We start from the raw sequence: 14,712 nt of genomic DNA, 5'->3' as shown, positions 1-14,712 counted from the left end.
CTTCAATTTAAAAGCTAACCAATAAGTAAAAGTAGGCTGACTTCACTAGGCATCCACGTCAACTAACTCACCTGATAACATTAGCTCCTCTGATGTAGTATTGTAACATTATCATGGTGAACCTAAGTCCTAGAGGTATGCATTGGGACTGGGATTCAGCAGGACAAAAAGGTTGTGTTAACTGGAGGTTTTTACTTTCATGCATGTGTGAGCGAGTAGTCAGATATGAAGCTTGCAGGACAAAGACAGCATGTACAGCATTCATTCATTCATTCATTCATTCATCTTTAGTAACTGCCTGGTCAGGGTTGTGGTGGTTTAAATTAGGCTACTAGTTTATTTATATTTATATATAAAATTATATATAGAATTATAGAAGATGGACTAATAAACAAAGGCCGTTTATCTTTACTGTCTGATATGGTGGAACAGTACCAGAGTTTGTGCTATAATATAATTTTGTTCTGTGTGTTGATAAATGATCAGAAGACAGGCTTTTATCTTGACAAAGACCTGGGTTTCATGGTTTGTGGTTTTAAAGGATATGCATCTAGTCATTGGTTCTGCAGACTGTATACCTCTGTGACCTTTGTTCACATCAGGCAGCAGGGAACATAGTTTTGTGTTTTGCCTTTTACTGATTTTATGGGTTTCATGTAGTCTCATGGGGCCTGCAACCATTCCTAGCCCCAGGCCCAATGATAATGTTTAAACTTCCTTAACACACACAGACATAGCCAAGTTACGGTATCAGAGATACAGTTCAGTGTTTCTACATCACTTATTTCACTACTGATAATCTATGATACTCTTTCTCTCTTTTTTTCATACACTTACACATCTTCTCACACATACACATACAAACACACACACACCCACAGGTTTAAGCTGCTGAGTCAGGAGGAGGGTGAGTACTTTAACGTGCCTGTCCCACCTGAGGGAGATGAAGGAAACGAGGAGCTGAGACAAAAACTTGAGGTAAGAAATCTCTGCGTGAGTGTATGTGTGCATGTATGTTATATTTGAAACCAGGTTCATTCTCATGAAAAACCTTTCTGAAGTGTTTTTACTTGTCTGTATCAAATATTTCTCATGGAATAGATGTGCTTCTATTATTTTTAATGTTCCTCCCATTTTCTCCCTAATTTGGTCTTGGTCAATTCCCACCCAACAACCGGTTCTCCTCTATCATATGACAGCTACCAAGTGGAGAGGCTGAAGGCTCTCATCACTGAGACACACGAAGCCAGCCAACCGCATTTTTTGAAATGCCACTCATGCCATGTCACAGGGCAGCATAGCACACTCAGAAGAAAGCGCTATCTGCCTTCTTCAGCATACATTACCTTACAGATGCCCATAACTGGCTAGTGGGTAACATAAATAAACCCTATGTCACTATATAAAATAAAGCCACACTAAAGTGGCAGAGTGAGAGAAATCAACAGTACATCACTGCAATTCTTTTACATATACATGGTGTCCTAAATGAAGTGGGTGCTAAGTGGGGATCAGTGTAGTCTGGAAACATGGCTGATATTAGTGAAAAGTGTCAGTTGCATTTGAGAGTTCTCTAAAACTCTGTCTTTTCCTCCAGCAGCTGATTTTTTATTTTTCCTTATTCACCATGGTCAGCTATGAGGGACTAGTATACCAAGGAAAATGTACATTGCAGGGGCTATATTTAGTGCTGAGTCATCATTGCTTGGCTTGATATCCTTGGCTCAGTACCCCACACTGTACCCCGCCTTGTTGCCTGGAGCTCTGCTTCATCTCGCCCAAAGACAGTGCAGCCACAAATAACCAAACTCAGAATGGTGATCAACCTGGAATGATCAACCCTGCAAAGTCTTTCAAGGAACTAGTGAGAGAGGTAGGAACTGGAGTCCCTGGCACATGCCATCCACTCAAGGGGCTATAGTTAGTAACCAAGGTGAAGGAACGATCTGTCAGGTAGTACTGAAGCATGTGTAGTGCCACTTAAAGACGAGTGCCTTGTTCCACTTCCACGTATTGCTGTATAGGGGGTACAATTCTTTGGCTTAAATGTGTGTTCATGAGCATTGGCTCTGTTGTGATGATTCTGCTGGTAAAATGCAGTTGAAATTTTGGCAGTCCATTTTACTCTCTCTTTTTGTCATATCTGAAAGGGGAAGACCAGGGAAGAGATTCTTCATTGTGTGCCAGGGAAAGTTCTCTATCTTTTTTCCCCCTGCTGTTTGGGTTGATCAATGCAATACCCCAACAGTTCAGTTTCTGAACTGTTTCTGAACGCATTTAACCCAGCTCCTCACAGCTTCCCATCACTCTGATAGTATGATAACATTGTCTAGGTAGGATACTTAGTGATAGTGGGGCCATAGCACAATGTCTGTTAGGCACTGGAATGTTGCAGGTGTCATATAGAGGCCTGCAAGGGTTTGCTTAGCCCTTACTTTGGATTGTTTAAATTGTACAATCAGTTTGTTAATGTAAGGGTGTTAAACGAAGGAGTGTAGCTGTTTTATCTAGAGAGGCCCTTTATCTTGAAGAGCCATGAAGAGCCATGGCCCAGAAGCAGAAGAACTAGGAGTCACTTTATTCAACTAAAAAGAATTGGCAAACTTCCCGTTGGGTCCCTCAATGTACGGGTATTATTGTTCACGTGCAAGGCACCTGGACATGACAAATGAGTCAAGCAAGTTTGACTGGGCTGTCCAACAGTGCATGAACGAGGGCTCCCTACTCTCTGGCCATGTGTTTCAAAGTGCTATCTTGGCAATGCTGGCTCCAGAAGGCTTTTCCATTAAATGGTCCATCCTCCGTTTTGGGCCAGGGAGTACTGGCCTCTCTCTACTGGCTGCATTTCTGGCCGTTAGTCACTTTAGGTTGCTTAGTGGCACAGATGAGTTGTGAAAGGACTTGTACGGCTTGGCTACCCACTGCCTTCTGGGGCTCGGCGTGAAGCAAGTGGATGAACTTGGCCAGCTGTCAGATGTTCAGGCCAGAGCCAGCGCCACTTTACACACAAGAGGAAACTCATCTACAGAATCATTGACTGAGAAGGAGAGGTGCCAGAGTGTAATCCCATTCATGGAATTGGGTCATTGGTGTCATTCTGGTGTTGCCCTCAATCACTGTTTTAAGCCGGTCATAACTGGTGTCTTAGATGAGTGAGAGATCACAGAAAGGGTGCAATGATATGTGATCCAACATCTAGATCCTAACGGTACTCTCGAATGTACACAGAAACTTCTTAAATGACTTTCTCCCAGAGATGATTGTAACCAATACAAGTGGAGGATGACGGAGAAAATTGGTGAACAAGTAGTGATGTTTTTCCTCACACACACACACACACACACACACACACACAGATCCATCTGTCGTTCTAAAATGTTCATGCTGAGATTGTTGAAAACAACTAAACGCCTAAATGCTCACTTAAAGGGAGTGTGAGATCACATGTCTTTTTGTGTGTAGAGGTGGGGCAAATTTTTCTATCTTTGTAGGGACCAAATGTCCCCACACAAATAGGAATAAATGACATTTTTGACCTTGTGGGGACATTTGCCTAGTCCTCAAAAAGAGCCCTGATTCTTAAACCTAAAAGAGCCAAAACATTTTTGCTTTCTGAAGTTAAGGTAAGGATTAGATTTGACTGAGGCGTAGCATTAATTAGTTGCATTAATATTTTTTCCAAATACTAGTGTTTGATTGACTAGTACTTACCAGAATTCATGCTATTAACTGAGTCTTTTTTTTTACACTATTTTAGCCTGCTATTCATCACACATTCATCTGAACATTACAATTATTATCTGACTTGGCAATCTCAGCCATTTCCTAACCCTGAAATAGTGTTGCAGTGTATTATGGATAATATCAATTCTCTTTCCCTCACATCAAGAATAACACAGAATGGACACTAAAACATAACCACTACCAAGATGTTTTGTTACAATTTCAGTAATCTTGTTAGAATTTTCTTTTTACAGATATGACACAAAATAAATCAAATTGTTGCTGTAGGAAGTAAATTTTTGTGTCTGTGTATGTGTTTGCCTTACAGAGGGCTAAAATAGCTTCTGTCGCTAAGAAGACAGACTCATCTGTATCCAAGTTGGACAATAATGGAAATAGAGACCGGATGAAGCTCTCTGACTTCAACTTCCTCATGGTGCTTGGAAAAGGGAGCTTTGGCAAGGTCACTACTCCCATCTCTTGACCTGCTTCTATCTGTCTGTCTATCTGTCCCTTCCTGTGTCTCCCCCTCCCTCTGTCCCTCACTCTCTGGCTGTTTCTTCCTCTGTCTCTCTCTCTCTCTCTCTCTCTCTCTCTCTCTTTCCCTCTCTCTCTCCCTGTTTCTCCTCTCCCCCTCCCTCAGTCCCTCACCCTCTGGCTGCCTCCCCCTTTTTCTCTATCCCTCTCTGAATCTTCTCCACTCCCTCTGTCTCTGTCCTCTCCCTAGCTGTCTCTCTTTTCCTCATTCTCTTCTCAGTCTTTTCTTTCTTCCTGTAAGCTCTGCCTCTGCCCTCTCTGTCTCTTTCCTTTCCTCACTCCTTAAGTCTCCACCTACGTCATATGTCTTTATCCTTTCTCCCTTTTTTATCTCTGGTTCTATGAATGTAAAAATGAATGTAGGTTTAGTAAATATGGTGATGAACAGGGATGAATAAAATCAACAGATGATAGAGACAGACGAAAAGACAGCGTGAAATACAGAGATAAAGAGTGACAGACAGACAGACAGAAAGACAGAGATAGATAGATAGATAGATAGATAGATAGATAGAGGAAAATGGTGTGTGTGGGGTGTAGGTTCTTCCATTTCAAAAGCTGGCAGTTGCCATGGGAACAGGCATATTGAGTGCTGCTGGGAGGCAGAGGATTATGTGTGTGTGTGTGTGTGTGTGTGTGTGTGTAACAGATGTTTTTCCAAATTTCTCAATTACAGAGAAAATGTTTCTGAATCGCCTCACTGCTGCCGCTCTGTCTTTCTCTATTCCACACTGTTCTTCTCTACTTCATTCTGTTCTTCTCTCGTCCAGCCTGTCTGTCTCTATTCTCTTTCTCTCCATTTTATCATGTCTCTGTTTTAAATTTATGTCTCTCTCTCCCGTCTATACTGACTGGCTCTGTTTATGCCTGTTTGTCTTACTTCCTTCTTCTCACAAATACGAACAAGATAAAAATGTCAGAAATGATCAATTGGACAGAGGGGAAACTTTTTACCATCTTCATGCACTCAACACAATTTTTTTCTTAGAATATATTTATGTTAATTAAAGATTAGATTTCTCTCATATTTTCAGTGTAAGATTAAGCTAATTAACCACAAAGATGTTTTTCATAATCAAAATCTTTACCAGGGGTGCCAATAATTCTGTATTAACTGTATAGAGCCCTATATATGGATTACAGAGCCATTGTGGATTCATTTGCTCCTATGTTCACACTCTTAATCAGTTTTTCTGTATTGGCCTTGTGTGCAAAGAGGTGGTGTGTGCACTGATATACTCAAGCTGTATCTCATTCTGATCTGCTTAGCTATGTTAATGTTAAAGTTTTGTGGCTGGTACTGAAATGTTTGCACTTGATAACAGTTAAGTGGTTGTTGAGTGCACTGCTCAAAGGGTATTCTCTGCAATTTTACCATCAACCAGGGGTCTCTCCCACAACTGGCTATGGGTATTGCTGTGTAGCTACTAAGCAAATAGATAGTAAGGCAGTAAATAGATCAGATCAGCTGGATCCCTGATGATTTTAGGGAATTTTCACATCTACTAGAGCAAATTAATACTTTCTTTCATCCAGCATTTACTTTCTCTTTTTAATCATCTGTCCAAATGTCCAGAATGCAGTGTTACAACACTGGTTGACATTGCACCTCATGGGTCAGTTTAGTAGTTCACTTCATGCAGGTGGGTATATTCAGCATCAAACCTGTTCCTTGCTCAGATGGTATAGGACAAGTTGTTTTGGTCTGCACCTGAGTGCAGTTGCTGAGTTCTCCCCTGCCCCAAATGACTGCATTGATGGGGAATGCACCAGGGTCCGATTAAAATGGGCTAAGCACTGCATATGTATTTTCTAATGTCTTTTTTTTAAACAACTTCCATTCTGTATGCTATGTTTAACAGATGTGATGCATGAACAAAAACAATTGGTTTGTGACTATAGACCTGAGAGACATACACTATATGGCCAAAAGTTTGTAGACTCCTGACCATAACCTCCATATGTGGGCTTTCCCCAACAGTTGCCAGAAATTTGGAAACAAACAATTGTATAGGATTTCATTGTATGCTGTATCATTACACTTTCCCTTCAGTGGACCTAAGGGGTCCAGCAAAAACCTGTGCCAGCATGACAATGCCCCTGTACAAAAAGCGAGGTCCGTAAAGACATGGCTTGGAAAGTTGGTTTGGAACAACTTGAGTGGCCTGCACAGAGCCCTGACCTCAATCCCATTGAACTGAACCTTTAGGATGAACTGGAATGCTGACTGCACTGCAGGCCTCCTCCCCGATATCAGTGCCTGACCTCACTAATGCTTTTGTGGCTGAATGGTCAAATCCCCAGAGCCACATTCTAAAATCTAGTGGGAAGTGGTTTTGTCCACAAACCTTTGGCCATGTTGTATTTGCTGTGAAACACAGGCAGTTATTCCACTTTTTTACATCATCAACCCTGAAAATGCAAGCAATGTTGAGATGGGCAAGCAACCTCTCAAATTTGCACAAGGAGCAAGTTCACCCAATTTCGAATGGATCCAGCAAAGCTAAAATTGATCTGCTTGTAAAAAGACAGGCAACTTTCTGTCCAGTGTGATTCATGGATAGGTCTGAATTCACTGGCATACGAATGGCCAAATCTACAGCTGTATGCTTTTGCACTGCTGCCACTGCTGTGGATAACACTGCAGCACATCAACCAAGGTTCAGCCAAGGTTGTTCATAGCCCATTCTGACCAGGGTTCCACCTTTTTTCTCCCCAATTTGATCTTTGGCCCCACCCACCAGCTGACTGTCCCCTATCACACAACAGCTACTGACCAGGTAGGGTGGGGCAAACACTGCTTCCTCTGAGACATGTGAAGCCAACCTTCACACCTTTTTGAACTGCTGCTCATGCTGCATCACAGGGCAGTGTAAGACACCCTGAGGAAACTGCTATCTGCCCTCTTTCACATCCGTGAGCTCACAGACACCCATGTTTGGATACCATCACTCAGATTGACAGGGGAGAGAGTATAATGCCTTCCCTCCCATCCTAGAGAGCATGGCCAATTTTACTCTCTTGACTCCAAGCCATGGATGGCAGTTGCATCATCGGGATTCAATCTCCCGATGATAAAGTGAACACTTGTATGTTGTGCAACTTGGGATCAGGTTCCATCTGTTATTAATGTTACTGACAGGGTCTCCATGCCTGCTACATGTCTGTTCATTCTCTGGTCAATCTGTCTCCTGTATTCCTGTCTTCTCTCTTTTATTCACATCATTAACAGAGAGGTAAAGGGTATATGTGTTTAGTATCTCTGTATACTCCGCTTATACTCTAGTATATGTAGAGCATTAACTCATAACCACTAATTAGCCCATTAGCTAGCAAGATAATTGGCTATTTGTTGTGTGGTCTACAAGAGTGATTGCTGTCTTTTATAGCAAATATGCTTTGTGATGCAACATCTACTATGTACATCTACTCTGTCTCTCTCTTCCAGGTAATGCTGGCTGAGATGAAGGGAACAGATGAGTTATTTGCTATAAAGATTCTGAAGAAAGATGTGGTGATTCAGGATGATGATGTGGAGTGTACCATGGTGGAGAAGAGGGTATTGGCACTTTCAGGAAAACCACCTTTCCTCACACAGCTGCATTCCTGCTTCCAGACCATGGTACAGACACACATGCACACACACACACACACACACACATTCTGTCTTCAAAATGTCTTCAGTTCTTATTAGGATGTGTGCAAACAATTAGGAGATGAGAATACACAAACAGATACAAACTTACACACATACATACATATACACATACACTTCTCTGTATGCCATGTCAATTTGCATTTTTTCAACTCAGAGCACATGACCTAAAACACATATGAACACACACACACACACACACACAATGCAAATAACAGAAAGGGAGGCCAGCATGTCAGACACATCTTTGGGTGCAGTGGAGCAGCAGTGGATACGACAGCATGCTGAACAGACATACACACACACACATACTAGATAACACATAGACTCACAAAGGCATCTTCATCAGATGCCTGAACCCCATTAGATAGCTCCTCTCACAACAGCAGAGCAGAGGCTCAACTGAGCCTCCCCTGGACTGCCAAAATTAACTTGAAATTATCTCACTTCCTCATTCCAGTACTACCGTCCTTGCATTTCCAAATTGATTCTGCCAAACTGCTGAAGTTTAATAGACAAGACAAAAACAAATCCTCTTATTTGTTCTGCATGCAGAACGTAGTTGCAAAATTAATGTTTTTACTGTACACGGTGCAGCAGACGGCGATCTCAGCCCCTTTCCCCCATTTTTGATGGTTATAGTTCTTCTCTCTCCCTTTCTTAAGGATTGTAGCCCCTCACTGTAAATTTTTGGCAGCCCCTCTGTTTCTCTATCAAGACTTGCAACCCCTTCCTTCCTCTTTCACAGTGTTGCTTCTCTCTCTCAGGGCATGCAGCCCACACCATCTATCCCAAGGAGCTCAGATACTTTCTCAAGGATTGAAGTCTCTCTCATGGACAGCAGTCCCTTCTTCGATCTCTATCAAGGACTGCTGACTCTCTCTCAAGGATCACAACCTCTATCTCTCTCTCTTTCTCTCTCTCTCATTCAAGGATCACAGCCTCTCTCTCAAGGATTACAGCCTGTCTCAGCCACCTTTGATAAAAGTTCTTAGCTTCTTCCCTCACTATCCCAACCTCTCCACCCTTCCTTTGCTTTCCTTTACACCTCTTTGGTTTTAATGCATGTTTTTGCTTTATCCCAGTTGACCCTCTCCTTTGCAAAACCTCACCAATTCATCTCAACTCCTCCCTCACACATTCTATGCCTCCCCATATTTATTCGAACCTTTTCTCTCGTTCATCCCAGTCCTTTCTATTACACATCCCAACTCTATCCCTTATTCATCCCAACTCCCTTTCCTTACACATTCCATTCCTGCCATATTCATTCTGATCATCTTTCCAATTTATCCCAACCATTCCCTCCCTCACACTTCCCAACCTTTATTTACTTCCAGGTTTTCAGTGCCAGTCAGAGGTGAATGTGGACCCTGCTGAGTTTCAGTTGCTTTCAATATTTCTTCCATTAGCCCTGTCCAGGGGTGTTTTTCCTTGCCTCTGGTGCCTCAGGCTTGGTCACAAGGGGTTAAGGAACCCCAAGGATCACTCTAGGACACATTTGTAATGGAAGCACTATAAAAGTAACTTTTTTCTTCCATTGTGTTTGTATAGGATCGGCTGTACTTTGTAATGGAATACATTAATGGAGGAGATCTGATGTACCAGATACAGCAGGTCGGAAAGTTCAAGGAGCCACACGCTGTGTGAGTACTGGCACTACACTCTCACTTTTAGCTTTTTAGCTTTTAAATGCTCACCTTTAGCTTATAGCTTTTTAGTACTAATTTTTGCTGCCTTCAATTCATGTTGGACATGTCATAATAATGAGGTGATTACACAAGAATGCCACACCGCAATTTCCTAATTACTATTCAGAAGCTGAAAATTTTCTTCTTCTTCTTCTTCTTCTTCTTATTATTATTATTATTATGGTAATTTTCAAGGTTGAGTGCAATTTTATTGTGTACTCATTTTGTATGAAGGTAGCTTAGACTTAGCAAGCTTTTAGCCTTCAATAAGCTTTCCGTTAGCACACCTGTAGCCTTTCAATATCACATCCTTAGGACTCCTCTCAGTCTTCTCTTTACACTCTGTTAGTTTTTTTATTAGCACTCTGTTAGCTTCTTTTTACCCTTTCAATAGGCTTCCATTAACAGTGCATTAACAGCTTGCATTGATATGCAGAGCCGTGCATACCAAGAGACCTATAATGGTGTATGTCATTTGGTTTTGGGAGCTGAAGGATTTATCCTGGCGCCAGTAGAAAGTGTTTAGACCTGGGTTATTAGAGTGATTATGTAAAGATGTGTTTTGTGAGTTATCTGAGTATTTGCTATCTGTGTAGGGAGGATAGTGTTTTTTTGTGTGTTTGTGCTTAGTGGTTGTAGCATTGGAATTGTTTTAAATCCAAATTTTGTTTTCTTCCAATGTTTCTGTATATTTTCAGGCCCTTATCCCCATCACAAAATAATCTCTATGAGGGGTAGGGGTAACTTGCTTCTTCTGAGACACATGAATCCATCTCATTTTTTTGAACTAATGTTCCTGAATTGTCAAACTTATGAAACGAGAGAGAGGAACACAAGGCCATTTATCCCACGTTTACAGTGGTGTTTTCTCAGACTCCTGTCCACGGTCATCTGTGGCATCATCAGGATTCAAACTCACATCTTCCCAACAATAGAGCAAACTTGTCAAGAGCAAGACATTGCAAATTTAGAGGAGGAAGCAATATGTAGAATGGCTTGCACCTACCTTGGTTGTTAGTATTGCAACAGCAAAATGCTTGCTTCCTGTTGCTATGCCTTTAGCGTGCTAGTAGGCTGACTAATACATTAGTATTACTGCTAACACACACTTAAGAATAATTGATTGTTACTGCAGTAGAGGAGAGACATTGAGGACAGAGACACACTAGGAGAGAGAGAAGAGTGACAGGCAGACAGAAGACAACTAAAGAGAACATGCATATTATAAGTAGAGTTAGTGATTGTAAGTCAGAACAATATAACTGCGGCAGAACTAATTTAAGCTGATCGCTTAGAAAGAAGTGGCGGTAATGGCCGTGAGAAAAATATATAAAATAATTGTTAAAATAATTGTCTGGTGTGACTCAATACCATTCCATTTCTGAAGACAGTTTCCAAGGACCTCACATCGAATGTGAGTGGTGCATCTCTACCAAGTAGTCTATTTCTTTCTATTTTCAAATTTGTTTAACTCAAATATTATTTCTAACTACAGACACATTTTTCATCTTACATTTCTGTCCAAGACCATAGAAATAGCCACAAAGGCTAGTTTCTACACTAGAAATGACTAGAGGTGATTTAATGGAAGATGACCTCTAGTCATTTCTAGTGTAGAAACTAGTCTTTGTGGAGATTGTTTTAAGAGTCACTGCAGTTTTCTACAAAGCCATAGAAATGTCCTCTGTCCTCATCCTTCTGTACCTATTGGCTCCCTCATTTCTGTAAGATCCTCACTGCCACTCATTAGCCATGCTTTGACCTGGATTTCATCATATCTAGAGAATCGATCCCACCACAGAGCTGGAGAGGTTCAATTTAATCACCTCACTGCTTTAACAGTGAAGCCTTCCAATGGGTCAGTTCTTGGTCCACTGTTATTCTCTACCAAATTACTGGGTTCAATGATCAGCTATTATATCATTGCTACACTCACTCACAGCTTTACTTCTCTGGTTTCTTTACCTGGTTTGTAACCCCATGAAGTACTCTCATGTAATCTCCTATTAAGGCTTCCTGTTTCAGCAAGAATCAATTTCTAAACTCGTTTCTTCCAGGCATCTAAAGGGTTTTCTAACATTATCTACATTCCCTGGTTTACAACCACACATCTACAAGGCAACTTAGGTCTTCAGTTGTCTGGCAAGTCCATCCCTAACTTTCATGCATGCTTGTAATGCAAGCACTGGCTGCTTCAGTGTCCTGGCTCCTCAGCGGTGGATTGAGATTCCCCCACTATGGTTTTATGGTGAAAAAGGTTTTTATTTTCAAGCAGTATTTAGGATAACACTATTTTTTTCTCTGCAATTACTTTGCATTTATTGCCTTTTGTATTACTTTTTTTTTTAGATTATTTGTAATTTTTTACTCACTAATTGTCTTTTGTATTATTCTGCTTGGTTTTCTGAATTTTGTATAACCACTTAGGTATGAAAAATGTAGATCAAACTCCACCCTGTGCCACAAGCAGCACCTAAGTCTGCAGTTACATCTGAGGTCTGAATACTGATGTGTTCAGTTTCAGTATTAATTCCTCATTATTCCTGCTTAACTCAACTCAGAATACGGCCCTCTCAGCGTTTCTCACTTTCTCTGTGTCTCTCCCTCTGTGTGTTTGATTTCTCTGTGTCATTCTCTCTATGCCTCTGTTGTTCTGTTGCCTCTGTTGTTCTGTCTCTCTCTTTCTCTCTTTCCATTGCAAGGCATGCTCTTCCATGCTCTTCTTCATCAGTGTCTTTCTGACATTCTCCCCATTTCTCTCTGTCTTGCTTTTGAAGTTGGGCAGAGACAGAAACTGAGAGAAGGACAAAGAAAGAGAGAATAGATATATTCAGACCCCTACAGTGCTGCTCTTACTGCCACTGCAGAACGACCTTCAGTTAATGAGGACACACACACACACACACACACACACACACACACTGGTCTCTCTAGGTAGGTTTCTATCTAAACATGTGAAGCTAATTTCTGAGAAGAGGAATAACACATACTACGGCACATATTAATATACTACACTATTATTTAGTGCATCACATTTTGGATTATAGTTTGACAGGTGTGCCAAGACTCCATTGCTCCAACCATAATAAAGCTAAATAAAATGTGTTGCTACTGTCAAATTCATTTATATGTAAGTGAAACATATACTCTGTGTATTCAAACTTTTATTTATCCAAGCAAAGACCGCAACCACAGATGCTTTGATAAACTACTAAGAAAAGATGCAATATGTGTAAAATAACACTGCAAAACACCTAGCATCTGTCACTAACCAAACTGTGTTCTGTCATTTTGTAATTTTGAAAGTCAATATCACATCATTCCTTTGAGTTGTCAGCAAATTTTTGCCTTACAATGCAATGTAAACATTAAAGCCTGTTTGAAATTTACAGTTTTTATCAGTTTTTCTCCAGTACAATGTACAGTACAATAGAGTAAATTACAGTACAATGTAAGTCTGTTCCCTGGCACATGTAATTTAAAATTATGGTGTTTCTATCAGGTGATGATCATTTGCTATAAAACTTGTGAATTGTAGTGAGGTGCAAAAAAAATGTCAAAAAGAAATGTTACATCAACTGACAAATTCACGTCACATCAAATGTCACATCAACTGACAAATTCGAATTAAGGCTTTGTCCTAAGTGACCCTTAAGCTCTGTGGCCCTCCTTCAAGTACACACTTTGCTGACATTGATCAGTTACTATGTCAAATAAATGTGTTGTCAAAATCAGTTGTTTACAGTAGCCCGGTATTAAATGATACATAGGCAAGTTCTAGACAGAAATTAGGTAATCAGACAGACTCTGTTATTTTTTATTTTTTGTTTCACTTTGTTTTAATCTGAATGCTGCTCAATGAAAAATTAATGACCAAAGACACTTTGGGCCATATTCAGAGTTGAGTTATGCACGCAGAGTGAGGGCTTAATACCAACATTGTGCATATCAGAATTCATAACTAAGACAGAACTACAGGCTTAAGTACTATTCAAAAGTTATGCAAGAATTATGCATGTGGAGTGGAGTTTGCCTAAAACAGAGGTATGTCTCAGTTATGTGCAGTTCTGCTCTTGAACATAAGCACATATCTTTTGCTTGATATCATCTCAAGTGAGAAGTGTTAAATCCAGCATACACATTATGATTTTTGACCTCCATTTAGTGTCTCATGGCTTCATTAAGTTGTGTGCACAGTTAACCCTTGCTGCACAATATTAAAAAAAATTAAATGCAAACTAATAAAATGTGCTGGATCAAGTGCTATTTTATATATGATGTGGAGGCGATAATTACAACTAGGACTATTCATGTATCAATATATTGGCAATATACTAGATTCTTTATTTCAATGCCTGGCATCTATATTTCATTTGACATTTATATTTAATTTATAAATTGTCTCTTTTACATCATATTACATTTGATATGAAAAATCAACTTAAGAAATTCGACTTAAGTAGCTGTATAATCCATCTCTGAATATACATAACTTATAAATCCTCATATAAATATTGACATAACTTTTGGACTTTTCTTCCTGACTTAAGTCACCAACTCTGAACATGGCCAAAATAATGAAAACTTCATTCTAATATATATATATATATATATATATATATATATATATATATATATATATATATATATATACACATACATATACATGGAATGTAGATGTAGACATGCAAATATGGACCACAAGACTGCAAATTTCAAACTGAGTGACAGAGTACAGCAGTTTGAGGTTTGGGACAAAGCCACAGAAAGTGCATTACCACCAGGAATGTTTGGTTTTAGCTTCCTAACACTTCCTGCTGTAAGATGTATACCACAGTTTGACTCGCTATTTGAGACACAGCCAAGGAGAGTCTTGAACACTCTCTGTCTCTCCCTCAGTCAATATGTGTTTGTCTCTCACTCTTTTTGTCTGTCTCTCTCTGTCTGACCTCTCTCCCTGTCTACTGCTGGTTGATTAGGTGTGAATGAGGACAAGTGTAGGTAAGGAAAAGGCCATTTTCTCTCTCACACACCCCTAGTCAAAGCCATTTATCCCTCACTCTTCTTGTTTATTTTCGATTTGAACGATAAATTACTTCCTGAACG

General features: G+C 40.2%; 1 protein-coding gene across 2 annotated transcripts in view; it reads left to right on the top strand.

Annotated features, from left to right (window-relative positions):
• Positions 1-14,712, top strand: part of prkcbb (protein kinase C, beta b) — a 106,842-nt gene that overhangs the window by 56,495 nt on the left and 35,635 nt on the right. For both annotated transcript variants that reach the window (XM_026916503.3, XM_026916501.3), the window contains exons 8-11: positions 882-978; positions 4,052-4,186; positions 7,709-7,882; positions 9,470-9,561. In XM_026916503.3, coding sequence (XP_026772304.1) covers positions 882-978; positions 4,052-4,186; positions 7,709-7,882; positions 9,470-9,561 — 498 coding nt within the window. The remainder of the gene's footprint in view (positions 1-881; positions 979-4,051; positions 4,187-7,708; positions 7,883-9,469; positions 9,562-14,712) is intronic.

Source organism: Pangasianodon hypophthalmus, chromosome 13 (genome assembly GCF_027358585.1).
Source record: "Pangasianodon hypophthalmus isolate fPanHyp1 chromosome 13, fPanHyp1.pri, whole genome shotgun sequence".
NCBI classification, from domain to species: domain Eukaryota; kingdom Metazoa; phylum Chordata; class Actinopteri; order Siluriformes; family Pangasiidae; genus Pangasianodon; species Pangasianodon hypophthalmus.
Note: the sequence above shows the minus strand (reverse complement) of the source record. Positions and strands in the feature narration are given on the sequence as shown.